At 38.6% G+C, this 26,896-nt stretch overlaps 1 protein-coding gene across 1 annotated transcript; it reads right to left on the bottom strand.

Moving 5' to 3' along the window:
• Nucleotides 1-12,190: 12,190 nt before the first annotated feature.
• On the bottom strand, nucleotides 12,191-22,315 carry LOC107769286 (serine carboxypeptidase-like 46). Its single transcript, XM_075222350.1, has 11 exons — nucleotides 22,087-22,315; nucleotides 21,890-21,994; nucleotides 21,702-21,793; nucleotides 17,973-17,976; nucleotides 15,157-15,249; nucleotides 14,984-15,069; nucleotides 14,612-14,902; nucleotides 14,392-14,522; nucleotides 14,150-14,242; nucleotides 13,931-14,048; nucleotides 12,191-12,387 (listed from the first exon to the last, which is right to left on the bottom strand). Exons 1-11 carry the CDS (start codon nucleotides 22,313-22,315, stop codon nucleotides 12,211-12,213), a joined length of 1,419 nt encoding a protein of 472 aa, XP_075078451.1. The 3' UTR covers nucleotides 12,191-12,210.
• Between the last annotated feature and the right edge of the window lie 4,581 nt (nucleotides 22,316-26,896).

A 26,896-nucleotide genomic window follows, 5' to 3' on the forward strand; every position in this document is an offset into this window, starting at 1 on the left:
GTCACTTTTATTGTTCCTGAAAACACCCCCACCCCCTTCAACTTTTGTTTTTGGACAAACAACCACATATGTGCACTTGGTGGTGGTTCCCATTTGATGTAGATTACAGTTGTGTTTTTTCTGTCACTATATTGGATGCAACATGGTAGTACTCTGTAGCTCTAGCAATGGTTTGGGCAACAAGGGTGAAGTTTTTATCAAAGACGTTGTTCCTAGTGAACCAAATGCTCCAAAAACAGAAAGGCAAGAGTGTTTTTCAGTCAATTGAATCACTGAAATGTATGTTCTTAACCTTATTCCATATTTGTTCCCAATTGTTCATTGTAAAAGCAAGGTGGGGGTGGCAAGCATGGTTTGTACACTCTTGTTACAGTGTTATCTAGAAGGTTTTAGCATTGATGCATTCAAAGAAAATGTGGTTAGTGTCCTCCACTCCAGAGTTGCAAAAATAGCATATGGGGCTTACATTTAAGCCAATGTTGTTTAGATGTTTGCCAATTGGCAGCTTGTTGTGATGCAGAAGCTATATGAACATTTTTATTTTATTTGGAACGTTTAGTTTCTAAATCCAACCAAAATGATCATTCTGGCCATTACTGAAGTCCAGTTCAGATCTAATATGGTTGTAGGCTGACTTAGTGCTAAATATTCTATTATTAGTGAGGTTCCAGATAATCTTATCTTCAGTATTGCTTATAGCAGGGATGAATGTGGATTGGATAACACGTGTAATATCCATGGGAATGGGGTAATGAATGGCATTAAGGTTCCATTCCCTATTGAAAATGATGGAGTTGATTTTTAGGGCCAGGTCGGAGTTATGCCAAGGTCCATAAAGGATAGAGTTAAGAGGTTGCATATTGGGGATCCAGTTATTAGAAAGAAAGTTGATTCTATCCCCTTTATGGACAACCCATCTAGATGCTTTGATGCATACCTTCCATTCCTCTTGTATGCATTGCCAAGTCCTGGTCTTGGCTTTTTCCTTGCATTGCTTTCCACTACAGTGCTTCCCCATTAAGACCCTAGTCCAAATTGTGTCAGTGTTTTGATACAATCTCCATGCTAGGGTGATAAGACTGGCTCTATTTTTCATCTAGGTTGGGTTTGCTGCAAGCCAAGACCCCCCCCTGTTCTTTGGCTTAGTTACAATATCCCATTTGATCAGGTGCATTTTTTATTTCTGTTGTGGTGCTCCATATAAAAATTTTTTGAATTCTGTCAATTTGGTTGGTGATGTGTGAAGGCAGTTTTATATATTACATAACATGGCTGGGGATACTTCAGAGTCTTATCTTTGCCAAGGTTGTACGGCCAGCCATGTTTAACAACTTTGTTTTCCAGCTAGCCAGGTTAGTGTTCATGTTATTAATGATGAATTAGAAGTCTCTATTTGTAGGCCTTCTATGGAATATAGGGAATCTTAGGTACTTACCAAATTTATTATTTTTCTTAACTCCTAACCTTGGGCTATACTGGTTTGCCCAGTCCTTATTACAGTTAGCAGAAAAGATAACCTTTGATTTTTGGAAGTTAACCTTCTGGTCTGAACTATCATTGAAGCCCTCTAAAGTGGCCAATATAGCATCACATTTTTTCTTATTAGATCTACCAAACAAGGTAAGATCATCAGCAAAGAAAAGGTCGGAAATATTTAGGCCATTCTTACCTATACTAATGGGTATCCAGTCCTTCCTCAGGACCTCTTGGTCAATAGTCCTTGAAAGCCTTTCCATACAAATAATGAATAGATGGGGGGGATAGGGTCTCCCTGCCTGATTCCTCTAGTAGGGTGGAAAGACTTTGTTTGGCTTCCATTAACTAGAATAGAGATGGAGCTAGAAGAGATACACGAGAGTACCAGGTTGGTCAGGTTGGTTGGGAACTTAAAAAATAGTAGGGAGTCCCTAAGAAGGACCACTCAAGTATGTCAAAGGCTTTTTCTAGATCAATCTTTAAGACCATGTTGGCATTCTTACCTTTCATCTTTTGAAAGTGGGTGATATATTCCTGAACAATAATGGCATTATCAACAGCTCTCCTATTACAAAGGAAACTGGCCTAGGTGGGGCCAATTATGTTATGGAGAAAGGGTTTAATCTTGTTCACTATGATCATTGTGTCAAGCTCGTGCATTGTATTACACAACCCAATTGGTCTAAAGTTCTTTAACATGGTAGCATTGGGGCATTTAGGTATTAAGCAAAGTAGAGTCCTATTTACTTCAGGGGGCATTGTGGATGTGGAAAATACATTCTGACAGAGTTGGTAACCTGGGTAGAGAGGTTGTGCCAGTATTTTTGGTAGAAAAATGGGTGTAGTCCATCAGGCGTAGGGGCCTTAAAAGGTTTGAAGCAGTTAATGGCTTTCTTAATTTAAGAAGATCTAAGAGGGAGGGCCAAGGATGCCCTTATGCTATCAGATAGGACTAGTGATGTATCATCATTGTATTGGTTCCTGTAGCCAGATGAAAATGGGATATGGTAAAAAGGTTGCCAAAGTACCTTCTGATGGTTTCAGTAATGAGTTGGGGGTCCTTAACTTGGTTATCTACTTCATTTGTTAAACTTAGGATCATGTTTCTTCTTCTTCTGTTAATGATAGTGGTGTGAAAGAATCTAGTGTTGGCATCTTCATTCTTAAGGATAGCTGAGAATTCAGCTTGGAGGTTGGTTTCTAAATCCAGGAGGTATCTACTGAAAGGATAGGAATTTGACCTCTGTATACCATTAAGCCTGGCAAGAATGTGTTTATTCTTGTGGAAGATATTTCCAAAAATTCCAGTTGGTCATATTATGCTTTAAAAGGTTGGTGTCCCCCAAAAGGTCATTTGGTGATTGGAAGCTATTATGCACAATGGATGGGAAATCTGGGTGGCTACACCACATTGACTTAAATCTAAAGGGCCTCATATGATCATTGTGTTGCTCACTTGTAATGGTGAGAAGTAATAGGTAGTGATCAGAGTGGGTCCTAGGGAGGTGTGTTACTATGGATTCAGGGTATAACTCATTCCAGTCATCTGTAGCAAGACACCTAACTAGCCTTTCCAAGATTAGGTCTTGCATGTTGGTGGACCTTTTGTTATACCAAGTGTATTTTGATCCCTTAAAGCCTAGGTCCACTAGTCTACGTTGGTTCAAGCAATTCCAAAAATGGGTGTTCTATTTTTATTAATGGATTTACTTCCAAACTTATCTCTAGCTTTTAGGAATTTATTGGATTCACCTCCTACAAGCCAGCTACCCTTATAAACAGAGGTCATATCCTCAAGGAACTACCAAAGTCTAATTCTATCTTGAATATGACTACTAGCATAAATAGCATAGAAGAGCCACTTAAAGTAGTTAGGGGTTACCTTGATCATGACATGAACCCCTTATGGCATGGTACGGACTTCCTCCAGCTTAACTAGGTTATCTTTCCACATGACAGCAATACCCCCAAATTGCCCTAAGGCAGGGGATTAAAACTGGGCTGAGAATTGGAGCTCAGCAGTCAGGTGCATATGGTCAGCCATTCTTGTCTTAGGGAGAACAAGAACAACAGGGTTGTGCAGCTTGACCATGGAGGCACAGTGTCTGCGGAACTCAACACTGTTGGCTCCTCTCGCATTCCATATTATTAAATTCATCAATAAGGTATTTTAAGATGGGGTTTCCTCTTGAGGCCCTTCCCTTTTCCTACAGGGGTTGCTTTCACTCGTCCCAGCATTGGACTTAAGGCCACTGCCGAATTCCTTGAGTTTGGAGATAAGGGAACTCGGAGATTTAGTTTGCACCTTGTGAGTTTGCTGGGGCAGAGAGCAATAATCATTTCTCCGAACGACCCTTTGAACTCGATCTCCTGAGCTTCTTGCATGAGGAGTACTCTTGTCTTTGGGACTCCTAGCATTTTTAGTATGTTCTCTAGGTTTGTGTTGGACTCTTTGAGGTACACTAAGGTTTGGTTTTTCTCCTTGATTAGTTGATCCATCGCTAATAGTTGGGTCGGACTTGGGGGGATCGACTGGTCCACCTGTAGCCACAAAGTGAAGGCATGGGATGGGATTGGTGTTTCCAAGTTCATCATTGGGAAGAAAGGCATGGTCTGGCACAACTGGCCCATCAGATTGTTGATTTCCTCCAAAGACAGTGGTTGTTGGGTGCCCATATATTGGGCCTGAAGGAGGGTAGACAACCACAGTTGGTGGCCGAAGTTGGATAGGCCTTGGTGAAGGAGATGGGTTGGTAGTCTTGCAAGGTAAAGTGGGTCTTGGATGGTGATTTATATTGGGACTATACCAATCATCATCTGGAGTGACTGAGAGTGTCCCTGCAGAGCCATCTCCAGCTGAGATTCCAGCATCATTTTTGGTGGCAGTGGTAGGGTTGATAGCGTGAGAGGAGTGGTGTTTTAGTGGCTGTTGGGGTTATTTTGGTTCGCCATTGGAAGGGGATTCCTTGAATTCTCTGCCGGTTTTGCTTGAGGAAATGAGCATCCCTTCAGTTGCTTGGATATAATCCATTTCGTGACTGTTGGGTTTTGCACTATGATTTTTGAGATCTTTGCTCAATCTTGAAGGATTGACAACTAGTGTCACCTCACAACTGAGAGGGTGTAATTGATTTTTATCAAGCACTGATTACCTATATTATGAGAGGCATAGTCGGAGGAGGTGCCAAAATGGGTGGAGTGTGGGATTGGGGTATTGTTAGGTTGGGGCACTGTAGAAGAAGGTTCGCCCACATCAGAAAAAGCATGGGTTGTCAGGGCATAATTTCCCAAATCGGGGGTGCCTTCTAACTTTGGGAGATTGCTCAATCTGGGGGGATGGGGGGGACAGTAGTTAAGTTTGGTGTGGGGTCTGCCTCTTTACCTTCTCCCTGGCAGGTATCTTTATTCGGATTTTGGGAGATCCTATTTTCTCAAAAAAGGGTATCTTTTGACACTGGGTCAGGGGTGCGTAGATGCCTCTTTATCCCAGTGACTTTGCTTTGTGGGCTAGAGTGTGTGTTTTCTATGTTAATACTAGGGGTTGGGATGTTATGTGACAGGCCCGCTTTTAGGCCCATCTCTTTTTTCCCTTTTATTGGGTTAATTGACCGTTCATTGGGCCCCAGATGATTCACAGTGCCCCTCATTTTTGGGTTATGGTCACTGGAACCCGTGGCATTATTGGGGTTAAGGTCTTGGAACGTACCTGAGGAGGTATTGAACCTCTTTACTTGGGTGCTAATTCGTCTGTCGTTTCTCATGTTTATACCTTTGTGATTGACCTCCATTGATGTGGTTGTGTCTGTATTTGGAGAATGGGATAGTGCATCATTGGGAGCTTTGATCTTTTGTGGTAGTATCCCCATTGGAGTTGCCGATCGGTGTGGCCTGAGTATTGTTTTGGGTGGGAATGGTAGTAAATTCACAGTTCCTCAGTGTGTGGCTGATAAGTGATTATTTTGACTGCTTATTAGTACCTTTTAGCTTTCATTTTAGTCCGAAAGTATTGAATTGTGTTCTCGGAACTAATAAAATTATGCAAAATTACAGGAATGCTGGAAGTTTGGTCTCCCGAGATGAAATCCGACTAAAAAGGAGTGTTCTGAAGCACAAGGCAATAAAGGGTGCAGAAGCATAAATGTGTGGTCCGCAGAAGTAATTCTGCTACCGCGCAAGAAATTACGGACCGCAGAATTCCATCTGCGGCCACACAACAAGAAGAAACATGTAGCAGACCTTTCAGCAATATGCGGACCGCACATGAATTGTGCGGCCGCAGAACTGGGCTAGGAGTCAAAGATTAGAGATTATGCAAAAAGACCAAATCGAGGAACCTTTATGAATTGCGAACCGTACAAGAATTGTGCAGCCGCAGTTCAGAAATGTGTGGCTGGAGAACTCCACTTCTTGCTAGCTGAAGAAATCTGCGGACCAGACATGGAATTGTGAAGCCGCAGAACCTTCCGAGGGGTATTTTTGTCTGAGATTTTTGGCCCTGTATAAATAGACGAGTTTCACAAAATTAGGTCAAGTTTTGAACATCTGAAGTTGTTGTAGCCATTTTTCTTTACTACTTTAGGAAGTTTTATATTATTTTGGTGTATTTACATTAGATTTCATCATTTTAATCTTCCATTATGAGTTTAATTAGCTTTTCTTCTTTATTTTCTTCAAAATCCATTATGAGTAGCTAGACTCTTACTAGGGTTGTGACCCAACCCTAGTGTGTAAACCTTATGGGTGATTAATTTTATGCTTGTTTATGATTGGGTGTTGATTATTTAGCTTAGTTCATGCTTCAATTTTAGAATTAATGGTTGCAAACATTGATTCATGCCTATTTGACTTAGTCTCTACTTGAGAAAGAGGGACCTAGTCTAGGATAACTTAGTTAACAAGGAATTGTCTTAATTGAGAGATTGATTAACCCAATTAAATGGTTCAACCTAGAGATAATAATAACTCGACTTGAGCTCTGATCAACTATTTTGGTTGATACCCATTTGGACTTGAGAAATCCAAATTGGGCAAAATCACTCTCTGACTGAGAGGTATTGAGAGGGTAACGTAGAGTTGAGAGCTATAATATGCCCCAATCAACAAAACAAGCATTAACATCTTTATCCCTTTAGGCAAACACCTAGGTTATGGTCACAGCCCTAGGCCTTTAAGCTATTTGGAAAAACACCAAAAATACTGATTCGCTTCTAGTTTCTTTTCTTTAACTTATAATTGCTAGAGTAAAATTAGAATTAGAAATCAAAACTTGTTATGGAAGTGCAATTTAGTTATTCCTTTCGCTTTCGTCAAGTGTATACTCCTAACACCCCTAGTAACTCTATATGGAAATCAACCCCGACTCTTGTTAGGTACTATTCTTCCAACAACCGTTTTCACTCACTATTGATTGTGGATTGGACGTGGATCAGTGGCCAATTCTCTCACATCCCGTACATAGTATCTCTTCCCCTTTATACACGAGTGGTTGGTTGTGGTTGCCAATGGTGAAATTCGTGGTTACTAGGATCTCTAATGGAGTTTGTACACATATTCTAGCATATTTGCCCCTTAGTGTAGACGAGGTAGATGTATCAATCTATAGTAGTTTGCCCACTCTTGTAACGACCTGACTTATCGTTTTAAGAATTAACGCCCCGTTCAATGACTTAAGGTACCGGACAACTTCATAATATGTATTATGACCCGCGGGTGTGGTCGAGTTTGATTTTTGAAAGATTTAGAATTTAATTGAAAGAGAAATTCTCATTTTGAAGCTTAAGTGGAAAGAGTTGACTTTTGAGCAAACGACCTCGGAATAGAAATTTCATGATGTCAACAGCTTCGTATGGTAATTTCGGACTTAGGCACGTGTTCGAATTTGGATTTGGAAGTCCGTAGGACAATTCGACGCATTTTGGCGAAAGTTGGAAAATAGACGATTTTCGGAAAGTTCGATCGAAGGTTGAATTTTTGATAACGAGATCGAAATCTGATTATAGAAATTGAAATAGGTCTGTTATGTCACTTATGACTTGTGTGCAAAATTTGAAGTCAATCGGACTTGATTCGATAGGTTTCGGCATCGAATGTTGAAGTTGGATATTTCATAATAGACTAAAGTTTCTAGTGAGTTCGCACAAGACCTAACTTCAAACGAGCATATCTCTCTTGATATGAAGAGTTTTATGGTGTGTTACCTATCAAAATAGAGGTCTATGTGTCTAGTTTCCAAAGCTTCAAACCTTTTGTCATTTGGACATTCCTACAAGAAGTTATGACCAAATTACCAAAGGCTGGAAAATGTAATTCTGCGACCAATTATGAGATCACAAAACTACTTCTACGACCGCAAACTCGTCGCAGAATGGACCAGAAAAGCCCAGTTATGGGCACCAATTTTGCGATCAATTTTGCGGCCCGCCATTATGCGACTGCAGACCTGCTTTCGGAGGGTTAATTTTTTTATTTTTATAACCCAACCCCATTTTGATAAATAGGCTTTGGGGCTTATTTTGGGGTATTTTTCTGAGGGTTTTAGAGAGAGGTACGAGCATTTTAGAGAGAGAAGGAGAGAACCTAATATTCTAATCATCCAATCTTCAAGAATCAAGGAAGCTAATCACAAGATCTTCATCAAAGAGGTAAGATTTAACCCCTAGTCTTCAATTTCGAGTTTGGGATAAAAGATTGGTGATTGGTAGTATGATTCTTGGGTGTAAGAGTATTATGTATATATGCTTGTACCAATAGGATTTGTGGGAAGATTTTTGAGATCAAATAAGTAAATATTGGGTTGTGGAATGAAGAAAATCTTGTAGAAGAACCTTGTAACCAAATTTGCACACCTAGTGTTTGATAAAATGCTCAAATGAGCTGAAACCATGAAAATCTTCCTAATTATGGTTCAATTTTGTTATGTTTATAAATAGATTGAAGTTGCTAGGATTTCCGGAACCTCGTAGTAATATAAGGAAGGCTCAAGAAAGATTGGAGCCGTCCGGAGGTCAATTCACGTGAGAAAGTTATTTTGGAATATCGACCTAACTTCAAAAAGTTAAGTGTCTTGCTTAACCTCGAGTGGGGGAATTTCCCCTTATGCATTGAGTCTTATGTGCAATTTGTGTAATTGAAAATCATGTACGCGAGGTGATGAGTACGTACTTAGTTTATATGTGCAAATTTTATTGAGTTAAAGTCTTGAGCATATTGTGTAGTAAATTGGATAATTGTTGACATATATTTAATCATCTATTTGTCGTGCCTAAATCCTTGTTGTTGACTCTGTTGTTATATGACAATTTGATATGATTGTTATTTGATTATTTATTAAATTCCGTGAATTTGCTGGTTTGATAATTATTGAAATTTAATTTCATTTTTGATTTTTCCCTCTGCAAATAATTAATTAAATGAGATTAAGAAGAGGTGTTTATATAATTATTGAAAATTTGGAGTTAATGGAGACTTTGCTTTATGTTGAGTAATTTCTATCTCTGTTGATTATTTTTGGGTGTTGTACACATTGTGTGAAGCATTCGTCTATTTGTTGTGAAATTAATTAACTTGGTTGTATCTTTGGAATTTTGGTTGTAGCCATTGGGAAAATTGTGATATGAATTGATTTTGTTATGTTGTCGTGATAATTTCCCGTGTAAATTGTTATGTTGTGTTAATTATTATAATGAAGATATAAGGGTGGCATTTCACCATTGATATTATATGGGTATAAGGGTGGCATTTCACTGTGGTTGTGTTTGTTGGAATATTGTCTGGACGGAGCGATAAGGGTGGCAATAGGAGCGATAAGGGTGGTAATTGTTATTGTCTAGGCGGAGCGATAAGGGTGGCTATAGGAGTGATAAGGGTGGCAATAGGAGCGATAAGTCTGGCTATTGTCAGGGACGATATGTGATGATGTGGGGTTGTGAGGTTGATGATTTTCATATGATGTTGTGATATTCTTGTGTTTATATTTATACATTGTGTAATTTTTTTTGTTGTTGATAAATTGATGACAATCTGATTTATGTTTAAATTGAGAGCCTGTGGCTATTGCCATGCGAATTATAAAATGAAATATGGGCACGAGGTGCCATGAGTAAATAATGAGGATATTGGCACGTGAATTGTTCGTGCAGTTGTGATATGAATTGTGGGTACGAGGTGCTATGATTAAATGATAATTATATTTGGTACGTGAATTGTCCGTGCAGTTGGGATATGAAATGAGGGCACGATGTGCTGGGAAAATATGATGATTTAATTTTGGGCACAAGGTGCCGTGGAAATATGAAAAAATGGGTTGAGACCTGTGTTTACGAAAAATATGAAAATGGGTTGAGACCCGTATTTTTATGATTATGAAACGAGGTATCACATGGTGACTTTTTAATTGAAAGAATTATATTCAAAATATTTATTTGAAAGGATTTTTATGTAGAAGGTATTATATGAAAGAATTATATTTGAAAGGTAATTATTTGAGAAAATTATATTTGAAAGAGAGTTATTTGAAAGAATTATGTGTGAAAGACATTTATTTGAAGGATTTGATTTATTGTGTGTAATTGTATTTATTAATTGTTGAGCGATATTAATGGTATCCGTGTTGTCTGTTGTGCATATTACTGGTTGTTTTATATTTTCCTTATTGTTATCTGCTTCCTATTATTTTGTATATTATATTGCACATGCTATTAGACTAGTGAGTGTCTTGACTGTACCTCGTCTCTACTCCACTGAGGTTAGTCTTGATACTTACTGGGTACCGACCGTGGTGTACTCATACTACACTTCTACACATTTTTGTGCTGAGCTAGGTATTTGAGTTATTGGACTTGAGAAGAGTTAAAGCGGGATCGTAAGGATTCAAGGTAGAGCTGCTTGGTCGTCGCAGCCCCTTGGAGTCTTTTCATTTCATTGTACTATTAATTTTTAATCAAACAGTATTGTATATTCGGTCCTCGTAATCATTCCATGTATTCAGTTAGAGTTCGTAACTCAGTACTACCAGTCTTGGGAGGTTGTACATTCATATTTGTTCCGCTGTTAGTTTTGATTACTTATTTAATTTTATAAAAAAATGGTTCCAAAAATATAATTAAAATCGGCTTACCTAGTCTTAGAGACGAGGTGCCATCATGACGCCTGTGGTGGGATTTGTGGGTCGTGACAACTGTGTTGCCCACCTGCTCCAGTACTGATTTGTCATAGAATTCTGTTGGAAACTGTGGTAGCCTTATCCACACCGTTGTTATGTATAATTTCGATTCTGTTGGTATAAAGTTGGGTTCCCATATATGGATTGATAGAAAGTGACCAGCTACAAACCATGCCCCCTCGCTTAGGACTTTGCTCACGCTTTCTTCCGTATTGAATTTGGCAATAAAGAAGTCCCACCCTAGATCAATTAGGGTGAGTGGTTCAATTGGTTTCCACGGATTGGCGAGTTTAGCCTTCAATACATGATGTGGGATTTTCCCCATATAGTTTGATTATTAAAGAGTATTTTCAAGGTTTGTAGAGTCTGATTTTATCTTCATTCGACAGTGGAATTAGGATATTTCCTAGGTTTAGCACAAAAACTTAGTTTTGCGGCAATGATTGGTATGCTTCATAGTTGGTGGAAGAAACCAAATTTTTTCCTAGTAGGACTTCCTTGAAGGAATTCTTCACAGGGTTGTCCTCATCCATAGCGGAGTTTGGGTCAAGAGTTGGGATATCGGGGGGTTCCGGTGGTATTCCGATGGGGGGCTCTCTATCTGGGAGTGGGGACGTAGTCATTTCTGAGTGACTGTTTGGTTAGTACGGAGTTAGAGGGAAGTTGGTCTTTCTCTCTCTTAATTGTATTTTTTCTTAATTATATCTGAATACTCATAATAAGTGTTCTAAAAAGAAATAGAAGATTGAAAGGTTAAAGCATAAATAAAATCAATTTAATCAAATAACTCTTCGGCCATTATTAATGTTTAAGGGGGATACAAAACGCTAAAGTGACAAGTATGTTAGAAAGGACATACTATATTTGCTCAGTTTACTCGGCGCTAGTATATTTTGTAGGATAATGCAAACAGAGACCACACTCACTAGATTTGTAACTGTACTAGGGGCGTCAATGATTTGACTTATCCCAAAAAAATTTGTATATATTAATTTTCGCAAATTCTTGTGTATAACAAAAATTAGACTTTCTCAAACACTCTCAATCATCTCGGTTCTTTTCAATTTTGGTTCGATTCGATTTAATTTCGGTATTTTAATTAGTTTTCGAACATCAAACAAGAATACTAATATTATTAGAATTCTCATTTTATTTAACACATTGAATTATTTATTCATTCTTGAACTTAGTTGTTTGGTTGTTTGATCGACAATTAAACACTATTTACATATCTTAATTCAAACTTAAAAATAGAATTTTAAGATTGCGATAAGGTTGAATAGAGTAAGTTCATAACATAGGTAATTGCATCATGATGTGAATTAGGATAAAAATATACCTATTATATCTGATCTCGTACACTTATAACGCCTGGAATAATTTTGTAGGCGAATAGAACGTGAAAGGTTTCTATGGCTATAATTACCTCATTGCCTAGTAACCCAAATTAATTACGTAATATATTTAGGCAAATATAAGATTAAAAAAAGAGTACGATAAAGATTATGATTAAAACTTGAGAATCCGTTATCAAAGTCTTGAGAATATGGGAAAAGAACATCAGATCCATAGGGTTACGCAACTTGTGGGCTCAAATTTTGCTGTCCCTTATGTCCTCTCAAAAATACTCTAAAAAGTGTAAGAGCTTGTGAAGGAGAAGTAAAGGGTACTTCATGAGTTGCGCCCCTAACTGTAGCGAATGTTAGATATGTAACGTTTAGCCTTCCAAATGATTGACTCCATCCTCCCAACTGCAATTGATCAACAAATTATATATACACACATGTATTAACCGTTCGATTCCCGTTTAGAAATGGTGCTGTGTGAATAAAGTCCTACATAGAAAGTAAAAGAAAAAAATTCTACTTATTAGAAGTTGGAAACGTAAAAATTGCGTGACCTAGCCCTGCATAGGGCCGGTCTTAACGGAATGTCCTAGTAAGTGGTTGTATTTAATAAATGGCCCCCGCGTCCTTTCACTTGTGTAGGCTTCAACAAAGAGATACCAACATGATAGGATTTTGTACCAAATGCTATATAATACTCCCTCTGTTTCAATTTTGATGACACACTTTCCTCATCACTCTGTTCCAAAAAGAATTACATATTTCTGCAATTGAAAATAATTCAACTTTAAACTCTTCATTTTACCCATTTTACCCTTAATGAGAAGCTTTTATAGCCACAAATGTCATGGCCCTGCAAAACCTTTACCTGTAAATAGACCACAAGTTTCACTTTTTAAAATACTCCATGGCGAGTCAAACTACCTTATCTAAATTGAAACTTATGGGGTAATATAATATTTATAGCTAAAAGTCCTGCCATTTTGTCTTAGTAAATTTAACATAAAATCTACCAATCCGGTAAAGAAATTCATGAAGAACAATAACCGTGTGCACGGGACCGAAGGCTATTTTTTAATACCGCCAATTACGGGCACATTCTGCTAAGACCAACCCCTTACGGGGGCATTCCTATCAATGTCTCGTTGGATACTCTTAATGATGTGAGACATTTTGGGAAAAATCGTACAAGGTTGGCACAAAGCAAACAATGTCATATCATATTAAGAGTATATTTGTGTCGTTTTAGCCGAACAACTGATATCAGAGTTAATGGTTTGAGGGGACAAGCATGGTTTTGGGGGCTTGGCTTAGAGCCTTCGCCCGTCTATGGATCAGTTTACGACTTTTATCAATAGCTTTGAAAACGCATACATAGTCTTTAGGTTTCAGTAACCATGTGAGGCCTTTTGAAAAAAACCATGCAAGCTTGGCCCAAAGCAAACACTATTACACCATGTGAAAAGTTTCTTTGAACCGTTACATATGGATCACAGATTTAAAGTTAGTGGGGTAAAGACATGAACACTTTTTCATCTCCCTATCAAAGTCAACGTATTAATTTGTTTCCTGAGCTAGGATGCTTACCTTATTTCTATGAAATGAGAAGGCAGATGAGCTTAATTCATCAATTAGACCATAAAAAAATTTTCCCCAAAAAGAAATTGGATTTCCTCATTAAATCTTCTTTTCGATATTACTAGACTGGTGAGTTTAAGAAGGAACACATTGATTATGTAATTCCTTCTTTCCTCTCTTTGCTTAGCTACTTACACGTCCTTCATGAATATAGGAATTCATACGATTACATATAATGCTAGCGAAAAGTTTGCTATTGTTATAAATATACGTTTCTAAAATGTGTTTATTTTTTGCTATGTTATCCAAATTGAAAACTGTGGATGTGGACACACCTTCTACCAAAGGCTAAATAGTAGAGGGGACATACCTGCAATCCATCATACCAAGGACCATATTTGTCTAAAGCAACTAGCTTTAAATCTCGAGCAAGCAGTTTAGCAATTTTCCTAGTTTGGGTCAGTGGGATTTTTGAATCTTGATCTCCACTGTTAAAAACAAAGACATGCCCAATCTTACTACAGAGGAGGAGCTTTAACAAATTGAAAACACCAGGACTGCCTAGTTGAGTATACTAGTGATGAACTACCTGAAAAGCAGAACTTGGATATTCTCTTTTAGAATATTTGACAGTAGAGGTATAGTGTTTACAGCTAAATCTTCTCTCCGATAGTGAAGGTGCCTGCATTTTCAGAGATTTTAGCATACTTGTCTTATAAATGCACATAAAATAAACAAGCAAAGCATTCCCTGCCTAACAGTTCAAGCTTTTAGATAAGACGATACACACACTATAGCGCAATAGAAAGTAAAGGGAAGAAGAGAACTAGCCCCAAACAAAAATCCCAGGCATATGGCAGGTAAGTGGTGTTGGCATGTAGCGCCTTTTGAACTTCTGGCTTGTTTAGGTACAAATTTATCCTATCAGTAAGGCATGGATCTGCAACTATTCCTACTTCATGCTTAACAAACTGTCAAAAGAATAGCTGCAAAAGGTTAGCTGCAATTGCAAAAAGTTGAATTATGTCCTAAAAACAATTCCATTTCCTACCTTTCCATGTATTGTGGCAAGGGCTCCCAATTGTCTTGCTGTACCAGAAGATACACATGTTGGCGCGAGCAGATCTCCCATATCTATATCACTTCCCATCTCCTCGTCTGTGAGTTCCCAAACTTTCGTGCACTCCTTAGATACATTATTATGTATTGATTCCAACAAGAACCTCGTTTCGTTATAGATTTTTCTTCTCATTGTAAGCAGTTCATCAGAAATGGCAACGTGTGACCATATATATTCAGAAGACTTCACGCTTATTTCAAGATCTAGTAGTGGATTCCCCAGCTGCAAAATTCATTTTATTAAGTGAAGATTTGAATGTGCCACAATTATCAACAAGTAGTTTAAGGTTAATGTAAACATTACTGCAATTGATTTAAGCTTGATTGGTTTAACATTGGGCTTTCTATTGTAATCAAGCAGCAATACTGTAAGCTGTGGTATATAGTGACCTAAAAACAAAAAAACATATTAGTTGACAAATCTTTGCAACGAAAAAGCAAAATAGACATAGGCAAGTTAAGTTCAGATATATTAACCTGCATAACTCTCCCCAGCTAAGTACACGTCCGAGTTTCTATATTGGGGGAATTTCTTGAACCAGTTGAGAATGAATTGGAGATTCTCCTTAGCTGTAAAAGATAAAAAAGAGTAGAATTAATAGTTTTCTGGCATTGAGTAACTAATATTATTGGCTATTTCAAGTAAATTGGTATACCAGTTGTCGTTGTTATTCCCGCCAATATTGCTGTATTTATAAATAATAATTCTGCAAAATATAAGTTAACGTAATGAAACAGTAATTAATTCGAGCCCACTGAATTCACAGTGTTTCCTTAAGGAATTTAATCCCCTCCTAGTACCCAAGGTAATGGATTATTTCCTCCCAGGATAGAACGAATCACACACTGGTGTAGCGGTACTTCAAACCCCAGTGTTTCAGCGAACACAAAGTTCGGTAGCAAATCACACTTACAGTTGCTTTGTTTGAAGTTAAAACAATGCAGAACAAAGGAGTAGAAACTCAGAAAATCGTATGGAAATGCTGAGAGGAAGGAGTGCAATGTATAGCCAAATCTGTTGAGCGATTTCAGTTTGTGTCTTGTGTGTTGTGTGTCTTTCTTCAACAGCTGCTGCACATATATATAGCAGCCAGTGTTGAAGAAGAACAATCGTCCACCCTCCATGGTGGAGCAAGCATTAGCTTGTTTGTGGAGCAAGCACAATCATGGTGGGAAGAGCATTAGGCGGCTGCCTTGTGGTCAATACACGGATTACGAATGCGGATAATCTTACGTTAATATTTACTATTAACAAATAAATTTGGTCCAAAAAATTAATCAATCAATCGATCATTTGACCAAATCCAAATCCTAATCCAAATCCAAATCCGAAGCCGAAGCCGAAGCCGAAGCCGTAGCCGTAGCCGAAGCCGAGCCGAGCGAGCGACGACGACGACGGTGCGAGGCTTGCTTTCTTCTTAACTCTTTAAGAGCTACAAGAAGAGCAATTATATATATACCCACCAAAAATCTCTTCCTCTTCCAATATGGGACAATGTCTCACTGTCAAGAGGGAGAAACTTAAAATTTTACTCAAAAATTTTATTTTTCCTCCATTTCCCATTCACCCTCATTTTAAGACTATTTCATCTTAAAAACAAAAACCTCAATAATCCCCCACATGAATGGGGAATGGCTATATCACGGAAGTATGCATGGAAAAACTGTGTGATTTACAAGTAAGAATTAATCGCATCTGGATAAGTAGGTTTCCCTTTGAACTTTCCGTAGTAAACTTATGTCGGATATACTCGGTCAATCGGTAGATTTGATATCTTTGAACCGTCGATCTTTGGTGTATACCTAGACAACCATAAGTCATACAATCAACCCTTAACCGTCTTTGGTTCTCATTGTTGTGTTCGTTTCAGCCAGGAACACTGCCTGGTTTCATAAGTGCGTAGAGAACTGGCCTTACAAAGTTCTCCTTGAAGCGGCTAACACTTCACACTTATATAGGTAATTTCTAAACGTGTCATCCTATAGATACACTATTTGATATACCCCGTATCAAATTTAGAAATCATTAAAAAGCCTTAATGTTTTATCCTTGGTACTGAACATTGTCTCATCACGAGAACGGACTAAAATTTTATTTGACAATGTTGAACCGTCATTAATGACTTTGTTTGATCTCCTTGAACCTAGATCTTGGGATCTCCAGTCTTCTAGGTAGAGTTACCGCCACAATGACTTGTTCTCGGCCATAGCCCCATTCCCCTTGATGATTTCTCAACTACCTCTCTAGTTAGGCCTTTTGTAAGTGGATCCGACATATTATCACTTGACTTTACATAGTCAATCGTGATAATTCCTCTAGAGAGTAATTGCCTAACGGTTTTATGTCTTCGTCGTATATGACGAGATTTACCGTTATACATGATGCTCCCAGCCCTTCCAATTGCCGCTTGACTATCACAATGTATGCATATTGGTGCCAACGGTTTGGGCCAAAATGGAATGTCTTCCAAGAAATTTCGGAGCCATTCAGCTTCTTCACCGGCTTTATCTAAGGCTATGAATTCAGCCTCCATTGTAGAGCGGGCAATACATGTTTGTTTGGACGACTTCCAAGATACCGCTCCTCCACCAATAGTGAATACATATCCACTCATGGACTTAGAATCAGTTGAATCGGTGATCCAATTTGCATCACAGTATCCCTCAATCACCGCAGGGAATTTACTGTAGTGCAATTCAAAGTTCTGGGTATGTTCTAAATATCCCAAAACTCGTTTCATTGCCATCCAATGAGATTGGCCTGGATTGCTCGTATATCGACTCAGTTTACTTATAGCACAAGCTATATCTGGTCGTGTACAATTTATGATATACATTAAGCATCCCAATACACGAGCATAATCCAATTGTGATATGCTTTGGCCTTTATTCTTTGCTAATGCAAGATTCACGTCAATTGGAGTCTTTGCAACTTTAAAGCCCAAGTGCTTGAATTTTTCAAGTACTGTCTTAATATAATGAGATTGTGACAATGCCAGACCTTGAGGAGTCTTATGGATCTTAATTCCCAGAATTAAATCAGCAACTCCCAAGTCTTTCATATCAAACTTGCTATTGAGCATACGCTTAGTAGCATTTATGTTGGCAATGTCATTACTCATTATCAGCATATCATCCACATATAGGCAAACAATGACTATGTGATTTGGAACATTTTTAATGTACACACATTTATCACATTCATTTATCTTAAAATCATTTGACAACATTGTTTGGTCAAATTTCGCATGCCATTGTTTGGGTGCTTGTTTTAGTCCATAAAGAGACTTAACAAGTCTACATACCTTCTTTTCTTTACCTGAAACCACAAACCCTTCAGGTTGTTCCATGTAAATTTCTTCCTCTAACTCTCCATTTAAGAAGGCCGTCTTAACATCCATTTGATGAATTTCAAGACCATACACTGCAGCTAATGCTACTAACATCCGTATGGACGTAATTCTTGTAACTGGAGAGTATGTATCAAAGTAGTCTAGACCTTCTCGTTGTCTATACCCTTTGACTACGAGTCTTGCCTTGAATTTATCAATAGTGCCATCATCTTTGATTTTTCTCTTAAAAATCCATTTAGAACCCAAAGGTTTATTTCCAGGAGGAAGATCAACCAATTCCCATGTATGGTTGTTCAATATGGATTCTATTTCACTATTGACTGCCTCTTTCCAAAACAATGATTCCGAAGAAATCATAGCTTCTTTAAATGTTTGAGGCTCATTCTCCAATAAGAAAGTCACAAAATCTGGTCCAAATGAAGTAGAAGTTCTTTGACGTTTACTACGTCTTGGATCCTCCTGATTACATGTACTTTCTTTTGTTTCTTCCCGAGGTCGTTTAGATCCTTCACCAAACGACTCATATTTCTTTTTATACGGATATATATTTTTAAAAAACTCAGCATTATCTGATTCTATAACCGTATTATTATGAATGTCGGGATTTTCTGATTTATGAACTAGAAATCGATATGCTTTACTATTTGTCGCATATCCTATGAAAACACAATCAACGGTTTTCGGTCCTATCTTTACCCTTTTGAGTTTAGGAACTTGCACTTTTGCCAAACACCCCCATACTTTAAAATAATTCAAGTTGGGCTTCCTTCCTTTCCATTGTTCATAAGGAATGGATTGTGTTTTGCTATGGGGCACTCGATTTAATATTCGATTAGCCGTAAGAATGGCTTCCCCCACAAGTTCTGTGGCAAACCAGAACTTATCAACAACGCATTCATCATCTCCTTTAATGTGCGATTCTTTCTTTCCGCAATCCCATTAGATTGGGGCGTGTAAGGGGCTATTGTTTGATGAATAATTCCATATTCTAAACATATTTCTTCAAAAGGAGATTCATATTCACCACCCCTATCACTTCTTATCATTTTTACTTTCTTGTTAAGTTGCGTTTCAACTTCATTTTTGTATTGCCTGAATGCGTCTATTGCTTCATCTTTACTATTCAGTAAGTAAACATAGCAATATCGAGTACCATCGTCAATAAAAGTTATGAAATACTTCTTTCCACCGCGAGATGGTATTGACTTCATGTCACAAATATCTGTGTGAATTAAGTCTAAAGGATTTGAATTCCTTTCAACTGACTTATAAGGATGTTTAATATACTTAGATTCCACACATGTTTGACATTTTAATTTTCCGCATTCAAACTTGGGCAGTACTTCCAAGTTAATCATTTTCCGCAAGGTTTTATAATTGACATGACCCAAACGTACATGCCATAAATCATTTGACTCAAGTAAGTAAGAGGAAGCTGAAATATTATTATTGTTTTCCACAACCATTACATTCAGATTGAAAAGGCCCTCAGTGAGGTAACCTTTTCCTACAAATATTTCATTCTTACTAATGACAACCTTGTTGGACACAAAAACGCACTTAAAACCGTGCTTAACAAGAAGTCCAGTAGAGACTAAATTCTTTCTCATTTCGGGAACATGAAGGACATTGTTCAAAGTCATGACCTTGCCAGAAGACATTTTCAGAAATATCTTCCCATATCCTTCAACTTTTGCTGTTGAAGCATTTTCCATATAAACTGTCTCTCTGGGTCCAGCAGGAGCATAAGTAGCAAAAGCTTCTTTAACTGCACAAACATGGCGAGTGGCTCCTAAATCAAACCACCACAGTTTAGGATTTCCCACCACGTTACATTCAGAAAGCATGGCACACAAGTTATAAACATCATCATGGTTTACTACCATGTTTGCTTGACCCCTTTTCTTGTCTTTCTTCGGAGCATGACACTCCGTAGATTTGTGTCCGGTTTTCCCACAGTTGTAGCAGTTTTCACTGAACCGCTTCTTGCTTGGGTTGTATTTCGGACCAGAAGCCCTCTTCCTCTTTTTGTTATCTTCAACAATATTTGCTCCCATTATTGTTGAATTTCTACGGCCTCTCCTTTCAGCAGCTTTATTGTCCTCTTTGATTCTCAACCTAACAATGAGATCTTCAAGGGACATTTCCTTTCGTTTGTGTTTCAAATAATTTTTGAAGTCCTTCCACAACGGAGGCAACTTCTTAATCATTGCTGCTACTTGGAATGCTTCGTTGATGACAAGACCTTCAGCAAGTAGATCATGAATAATCACTTGCAATTCCTGGGCTTGGGTAATAACAGACTTGCTATCTACCATTTTGTAGTCCAAAAATTTTGCGGCAACGAATTTCTTCATCCCGGCATCTTCAGTTTTATATTTCTTTTCAAGCGCATTCCACAATTCTTTTGATGTCTCCACGCTACTGTATACATTATACAGATTATCATCCAGTCCGCTAAGAATATAATTCTTGCATAAAAAATCAGAATGCTTCCACGCTTCAATCACGAGAAAGCGTTCATTCTCTGGAGTTTTATCTGGCAGATCAGGAACATCTTCCTTGATGAACTTCTGTAGACATAACGTAGTTAAGTAGAAGAACATCTTCTGCTGCCAGCGCTTGAAATCAATCCCGGAAAATTTATTGGGTTTTTCTGCCGGTGCCAACGCCGGTGTTCGGCTTGTCGATGCGTTGGCAGTCACCAACGGAACAGCTTGGTTTTCGCTTTCAGTCGTCATTTTTTCGGTTAAAACAAATGACACAAACAAACGTTTAATACACGTTTTCAAACAGGAGTAAAAATCACGTAGATTTTAATCTCCAACAAATCGCCACAAAGGCTTTACTCTCCAAAACGGGAGTACACAAAACCACAAAGGTTTTAGTTTGCAGAATAATAAGAATAACACAAATACAGAAATAAATGTTAAATTCCTTAAGATTGTTAGTCCCGCCAATATTGCTGTATTTGTAAATAATAATTCTGCAAAATATAAGTTAACGTAATGAAACAGTAATTAATTCGAGCCCACTGAATTCACAGTGTTTCCTTAAGGAATTTAATCCCCTCCTAGTACCCAAGGTAATGGATTATTTTCTCCCAGGATAGAACGAACCACACACTGGTGTAGCGGTACTTCAAACCCCAGTGTTTCAGCGAACACAAAGTTCGGTAGCAAATCACACTTACAGTTGCTTTGTTTGAAGTTAAAACAATGCAGAACAAAGGAGTAGAAACTCAGAAAATCGTATGGAAATGCTGAGAGGAAGGAGTGCAATGTATAGCCAAATCTGTTGAGCGATTTCAGTTTGTGTCTTGTGTGTTGTGTGTCTTTCTTCAATAGCTGCTGCACATATATATAGCAGCCAGTGTTGAAGAAGAACAATCGTATCAATCAATTGATCATTTGACCAAATACCAAAGCCGAAGCCGAAGCCGCGACGACGACGACGGCGCGAGGCTTGCTTTCTTCTTAACTCTTTAAGAGCTACAAGAAGAGCAATTATATATATACCCACCAAAAATCTCTTCCTCTTTCAATATGGGACAATGTCTCATTGTCAAGAGGCGAAAACTTAAAATTTTACTCAAAAATTTTATTTTCACTCCATTTCCCATTCACCCTCATTTTAAGACTATTTCATCTTAAAAAGAAAAACTTCAACAGTCGTATCATCCCAATTGGTGTAGTCTGAGCTTGTATTTAAGTATGAAAATCCTACTCCAATCGGGGACTCCACGTATAACATGTTCGATACTGTTTCATAGCAATCAAAACCAGTCTCTTATTATCCGATTTTCGGGTATAAAATCTTTTTAATATGATTATTCAGGAAATAAAAAATCACATTACCCAAATTCCAAGAATACTTGTTTTTTATTAGGCTTCCATCAATCCTTGGCTGAAATGGACCATGCTCCATAAAAGCACCAAAACCCACAGATGAATAACCAGGGCCTAATATTTTGAATACATTCAAATTAATAACTCTTTTTTTTTCTTCCATTTCAGTTCTTAAAGTATAAATCAAGGTTATTAGAAAAATATACCTCCATTGAGCCACACAGTAAGGGGAAGTGATGCTGCATTTTCTGAATCTGCATCAACAAAGTAATAAAATAGGGCTCTGCCATGTTGAGCATTGGTAACAATATAACCAGAGTATTGTTTGAAGAAAATATTTGGAGGTTGTCCAGGAAGAGAAGTTATGAGCTCAGCACTTGATTTGAAGCAGAAAAAAGAAGAGAAGATAGTCAAGATACAAACCCAAGGAACCATTTCAGATGAAAATTGTGAATGAGTAGGTCAAAAAGTCGAAACAAAATAATTGTACCCCTGCAAATTGATATCCATTATATTAATTTAGATATCTAATTATTAATTGACATGGGAGTAGTCCATGAGGATTTGAATAATACATCAGCCTTTAAAATAATGGTGGTGTATAAGTCTGTTTGTGGGCGGTTCAACTATTCAACCAAGTACCTACATCTCTCACGTAATATAAATTCAATCCACCAAAGCTTAGGAAAAATCGAAAAAATAACCTAATTCTAGATCCAGCTTCGTTTAAAGGTTAGAGCACACTCCCAAATGCCAAAAATAAGGTTGACTTATCTGGCTGCATTGGACTAATCTTGCTGTAAACTACAGATTTCAAAAAGCACTGGAGTATTTTATATTTCCTGTCACAACACAAATCACTAGGATTAATCTTGTTTTGAAGATAGGAAGATGAAATATTATTTGTTTAAAGTTCTTACTTAGCATCTTGCAACCTTTCCCCCACAACAACGGCCATAAATTGAAAGGTCGGAATGCTGCATTTAATGTGCCGTGGTTAACAACTTTAAGTCCTATTTAAAGGACCTCTAATACAGACCGAGGAGGATTAGACAACAACGATGCAAAGATATTGGTGGTGATTTCGAATTGGCGTTATATGTGAGGTTTGAACAAAAGACGTGTTATGTGACATTTAGACGGGTTAAAATGGGCTGAACAAAGACGTTATGTGACATTGAATCCCTTGGTTTGAACCTACGTTTGGACATATCTCCACTTGTTTTTGCACCCTACATTTACCAGAACACGTGATTCATTAAGAGAAGTGTTTAGCATACTCTGGAACTCAAGATATAGCAATTGAACAACTCAGCATTCCCAGCCTCATTTTGAAGTGCAAATCTCTGTTTAAAAGACTTGAAGGATAAGCAGATACTTTTCTTTTTCCTATTGTGATTTGGGCACTGAGAAGGGCCACTGGTAGAGTCAAGAGTGCAACAGAGAATTCTTTCTGAACCATAGACATGAACCAAGGTAAAAATTGGAATATTTGCATATGGACCAATTGTGTACAGTCAAAACCGAGTTTGCCCTCGTGTGGCTGATAGAGTTTGGGGTATGGTGGACCGAGGTTCGGCATTATAATATCGAGCTATGATGTGAAGTCGGGCTGCTGAGTTCTAGCCCTAGAAACCAACCAAGGTCGGGAATAACCAAAGTCGATATCGAGCCCAGGTAGAGGTCGAGACCCGGAGACCCAGAGACCAACCAATACCGAGCTCAAGGCGATATCAAGCTAGAGTCAATATCGAGCTATGATGTGAAGCGATGTTATCGAGCTCAAGAACCAAAGACCGATCAATATGGAGCTCGAGTCAACATCGAACTCGAGATCCAAGATCGAGCTAAGAGACAAAGAGTCGTTGTAGCCGCACTGGGGGAGAGAATCTCGGCGGAATTAAGGAAAAACTAATTAACTAATCTATCATGGGATCCCCACTATATATTTTAAATGATATCCAAAGTAGGATCCCTCCACTATATAAAGAGTGGCTATCATTTCCGTAAAGGGCATTGAGACATCAATACACTCTCACAAAAAAGATTATGGAGATTTACACATATATAGAAAAGATTATTCTTTTTGGGGCTTTGTACATTGATTCATCTTGCTTGTTCATAAATCATTCTCTACTCAATTTATGTGTGTTTTAATTCCCTTTTACAATCAATATTCGACATATCTCTACTTACTTTTTCAATTTGTACCAAGTTATACCACGCATCCTTAGAATTACGTAAAAATTCAACTCTATCCGTTTTTCGGGTAAACAATTTGGCGTCCACTGTGGGGCTAAGGATAATAGTAGTTATTTGGTATGAATCTCTGTGAAACACACTATTTTACGCTTGTCCTTGGAAGTATTTTTATTTCAGGCTGAAAACGATAAATTCTCAATTAATGGCCCTACCTATCGACAACGAAGCTGGCCTTCAAGATGAGAACAACAACTTGACGCCCGGGATGAAAGGCCACTCGTCGATGCCGTTGGAGTTCGGGTCGAAGTGCCAATAGACGTTAATTCATATGTGGCCATCGAGGCAAACCAACGTTCCGACCCTTAAAATAGCATTCATGGTGGAACTCGATCTGCAGCTCGAAATACCCAAAACTTTGAGGAAAACGGAATCAGCTTGCATATGATTTTTGAAATGTTGCAAGCTCAACAGGTAGCGATAGCTCAGTTGTAGAGCCAAACCCAGGCACTGAGCAGGCCAGAGCCTAGTCCACCCCGAGAAGTCACCCACATAACGGGGCCAGTTGTAATAAGGTCAAATGAGCAAGAATCGGGGACCAATCCCGAAATTATTAAGATACTCGAGGAACTAACGAAACGAATAGAGTCAGGAGAAAGGAGGATTGAAGCAAACGACAAAAAAATGGAAACGTATAACTCCAGGGTTGATCAGATCTCGGGGGCACCACCAATATTGAAAAGCTTGGATTCCAAAAAATTCGTACAAAAGCGTTTCCCCCGAGCGCCTCTCCAAAACCGATCCCCAAGAAGTTTCGCGTGCCTGAAATTCCTAAATATAATGGAACGACCTACCCCAACGAACACGTCACCTCTTACACATGTGCCATTAAAGGGAACGATCTAGAAGACGACGAGATCGAATCTGTATTATTGAAAAAAATTGGTGAAACCCTTTCAAAGGGAGCAATGATATGGTATCATAATTTACCGGCTAACTCTATCGATTCTTTTGCTATACTTGCAGATTCTTTTGTAAAAGAACATTCTGGAGCCATAAAAGTCGAGACCAAGAAGTCGGACCTTTTCAAGGTAAGACAAAAAGATATTGAGATGCTAAGAGAATTCGTATCTCGTTTCCTAATGGAACGAATGGATCTACCACAAGTTACAGACGATTGGGAAGTTCAAGATTTCACTCAAGGTCTAAACGAACGAAGCTCGATGGATTCACGACGTTGAAGCAGAACCTGATCGAGTACCCAGCTGTTACCTAGGCCGATGTACACAATCGGTATCAATCGAAAATTAGAGTCGAAGACGACCAGTTGGGTTCTGGGTCCGTTATTAAAAGGGACATCAACCAAGAACCAAGGCCGATCAGGGACCGATACCGGCCGTATAATGGAGATTATAGGGGTAACGGACCAAGACGTAACCCCGTACAAGGTGATAAAAGAAGTGATCGAGGCCAGGGGTCTCGGGGGCTGATGAATAGGAATGGGTTCGACAGGCATACCGGACCTAAGGATGCACCACGGTTATCAGAATATAACTTCAACATCGATGCATCCTCCATCGTGTTGGCTATCGGATGCATCAAAGATACTAAATGGTCTCGACCTCTGTAGACCGATCCAACCCAGAGGAATCCCAATCAAATGTGTGAATATCATGGCACTCATGACCATAGAACGGACGATTGCACGTAACTGAGAGAGGAGGTAGCCCGGTTATTCAATAAGGGGCACCTTAGAGAATTTTTAAGTGACCGGGCCAAAAATTATTTCAAAAACAGGGATTTCTGTAGACAAAACGAACAAGAAGAACCATAACACATCATCCACATGATCATCGGTGGGATCAATATCCCCTAGGGGACAGTGCTTAAACGCACTAAGATATCGATTGTAAAAGAGAAGCGATCTCAGACTCAGGATTATGCACCCATAGGAACCTTGTCCTTTAATGATGAAGACGCAGAAGGAGTCATGCAACCCCACAACGATGCACTGGTAATATCTGTACTTATGAATAAAATTCAAGTTAAGCGTGTCTTAATTGATCCAGGTAGTTTGGCCAACATTATTAGATCGAAGGTCGTAGAGCAGCTCGGTTTACAGGACCAGGTCGTGCCCACAACCCTGGTTCTAAACGGATTCAATATGGCATATGAAACTACTAAAGGCGAGATAATTCTGCCAATAAACGTGGACGGAACCATCCAAGAAATGAAGTTTTACGTAATCAAAGGCGACATGAGGTATAACGCACTTTTTGGAAGACCGTGGATCCACAATATGAGAGTTTTACCCTCGACCCTCCACCAGGTTCTGAAATTCCCAACATCAGAGGGAGTCAAAATGGTCTACGGAGAGAAACCGGCCGCAAAAGAAATATTTGTCGTCGATGAAGTAATTATGATATATTCATTATCGTCGACAAAAGGATCGGATTTGAAGGGGGAACGGGATACCAAATAGCAATCAGAAATACCAGCCTCGACCCAACTAGAGAATCAGAAGACTGACGAAGATGATGAACATGGGGTCCCTCGATCCTTCGTGGTCCCCGATGATTCTGATGCTACCCAATCAACGGTCGAAGAACTGGAGAAAATTACACTAATCAAACATCTACCCGAACGAAAGGTATACCTAGGCACGGGGTTAGATCCCGAGATCATGAAAAAACTTATTCAATTTGTTATAGCTAACATGAACTGTTTCACTTGGTCCCATCTTGACATGACAGGGATCCCACCGGGAATCACCACTCATAGACTAAGCTTGGACCCAAAATTCCATCCGGTAAAACA

Source organism: Nicotiana tabacum, chromosome 9, assembly GCF_000715075.1.
Source record: "Nicotiana tabacum cultivar K326 chromosome 9, ASM71507v2, whole genome shotgun sequence".
NCBI lineage: Eukaryota > Viridiplantae > Streptophyta > Magnoliopsida > Solanales > Solanaceae > Nicotiana > Nicotiana tabacum.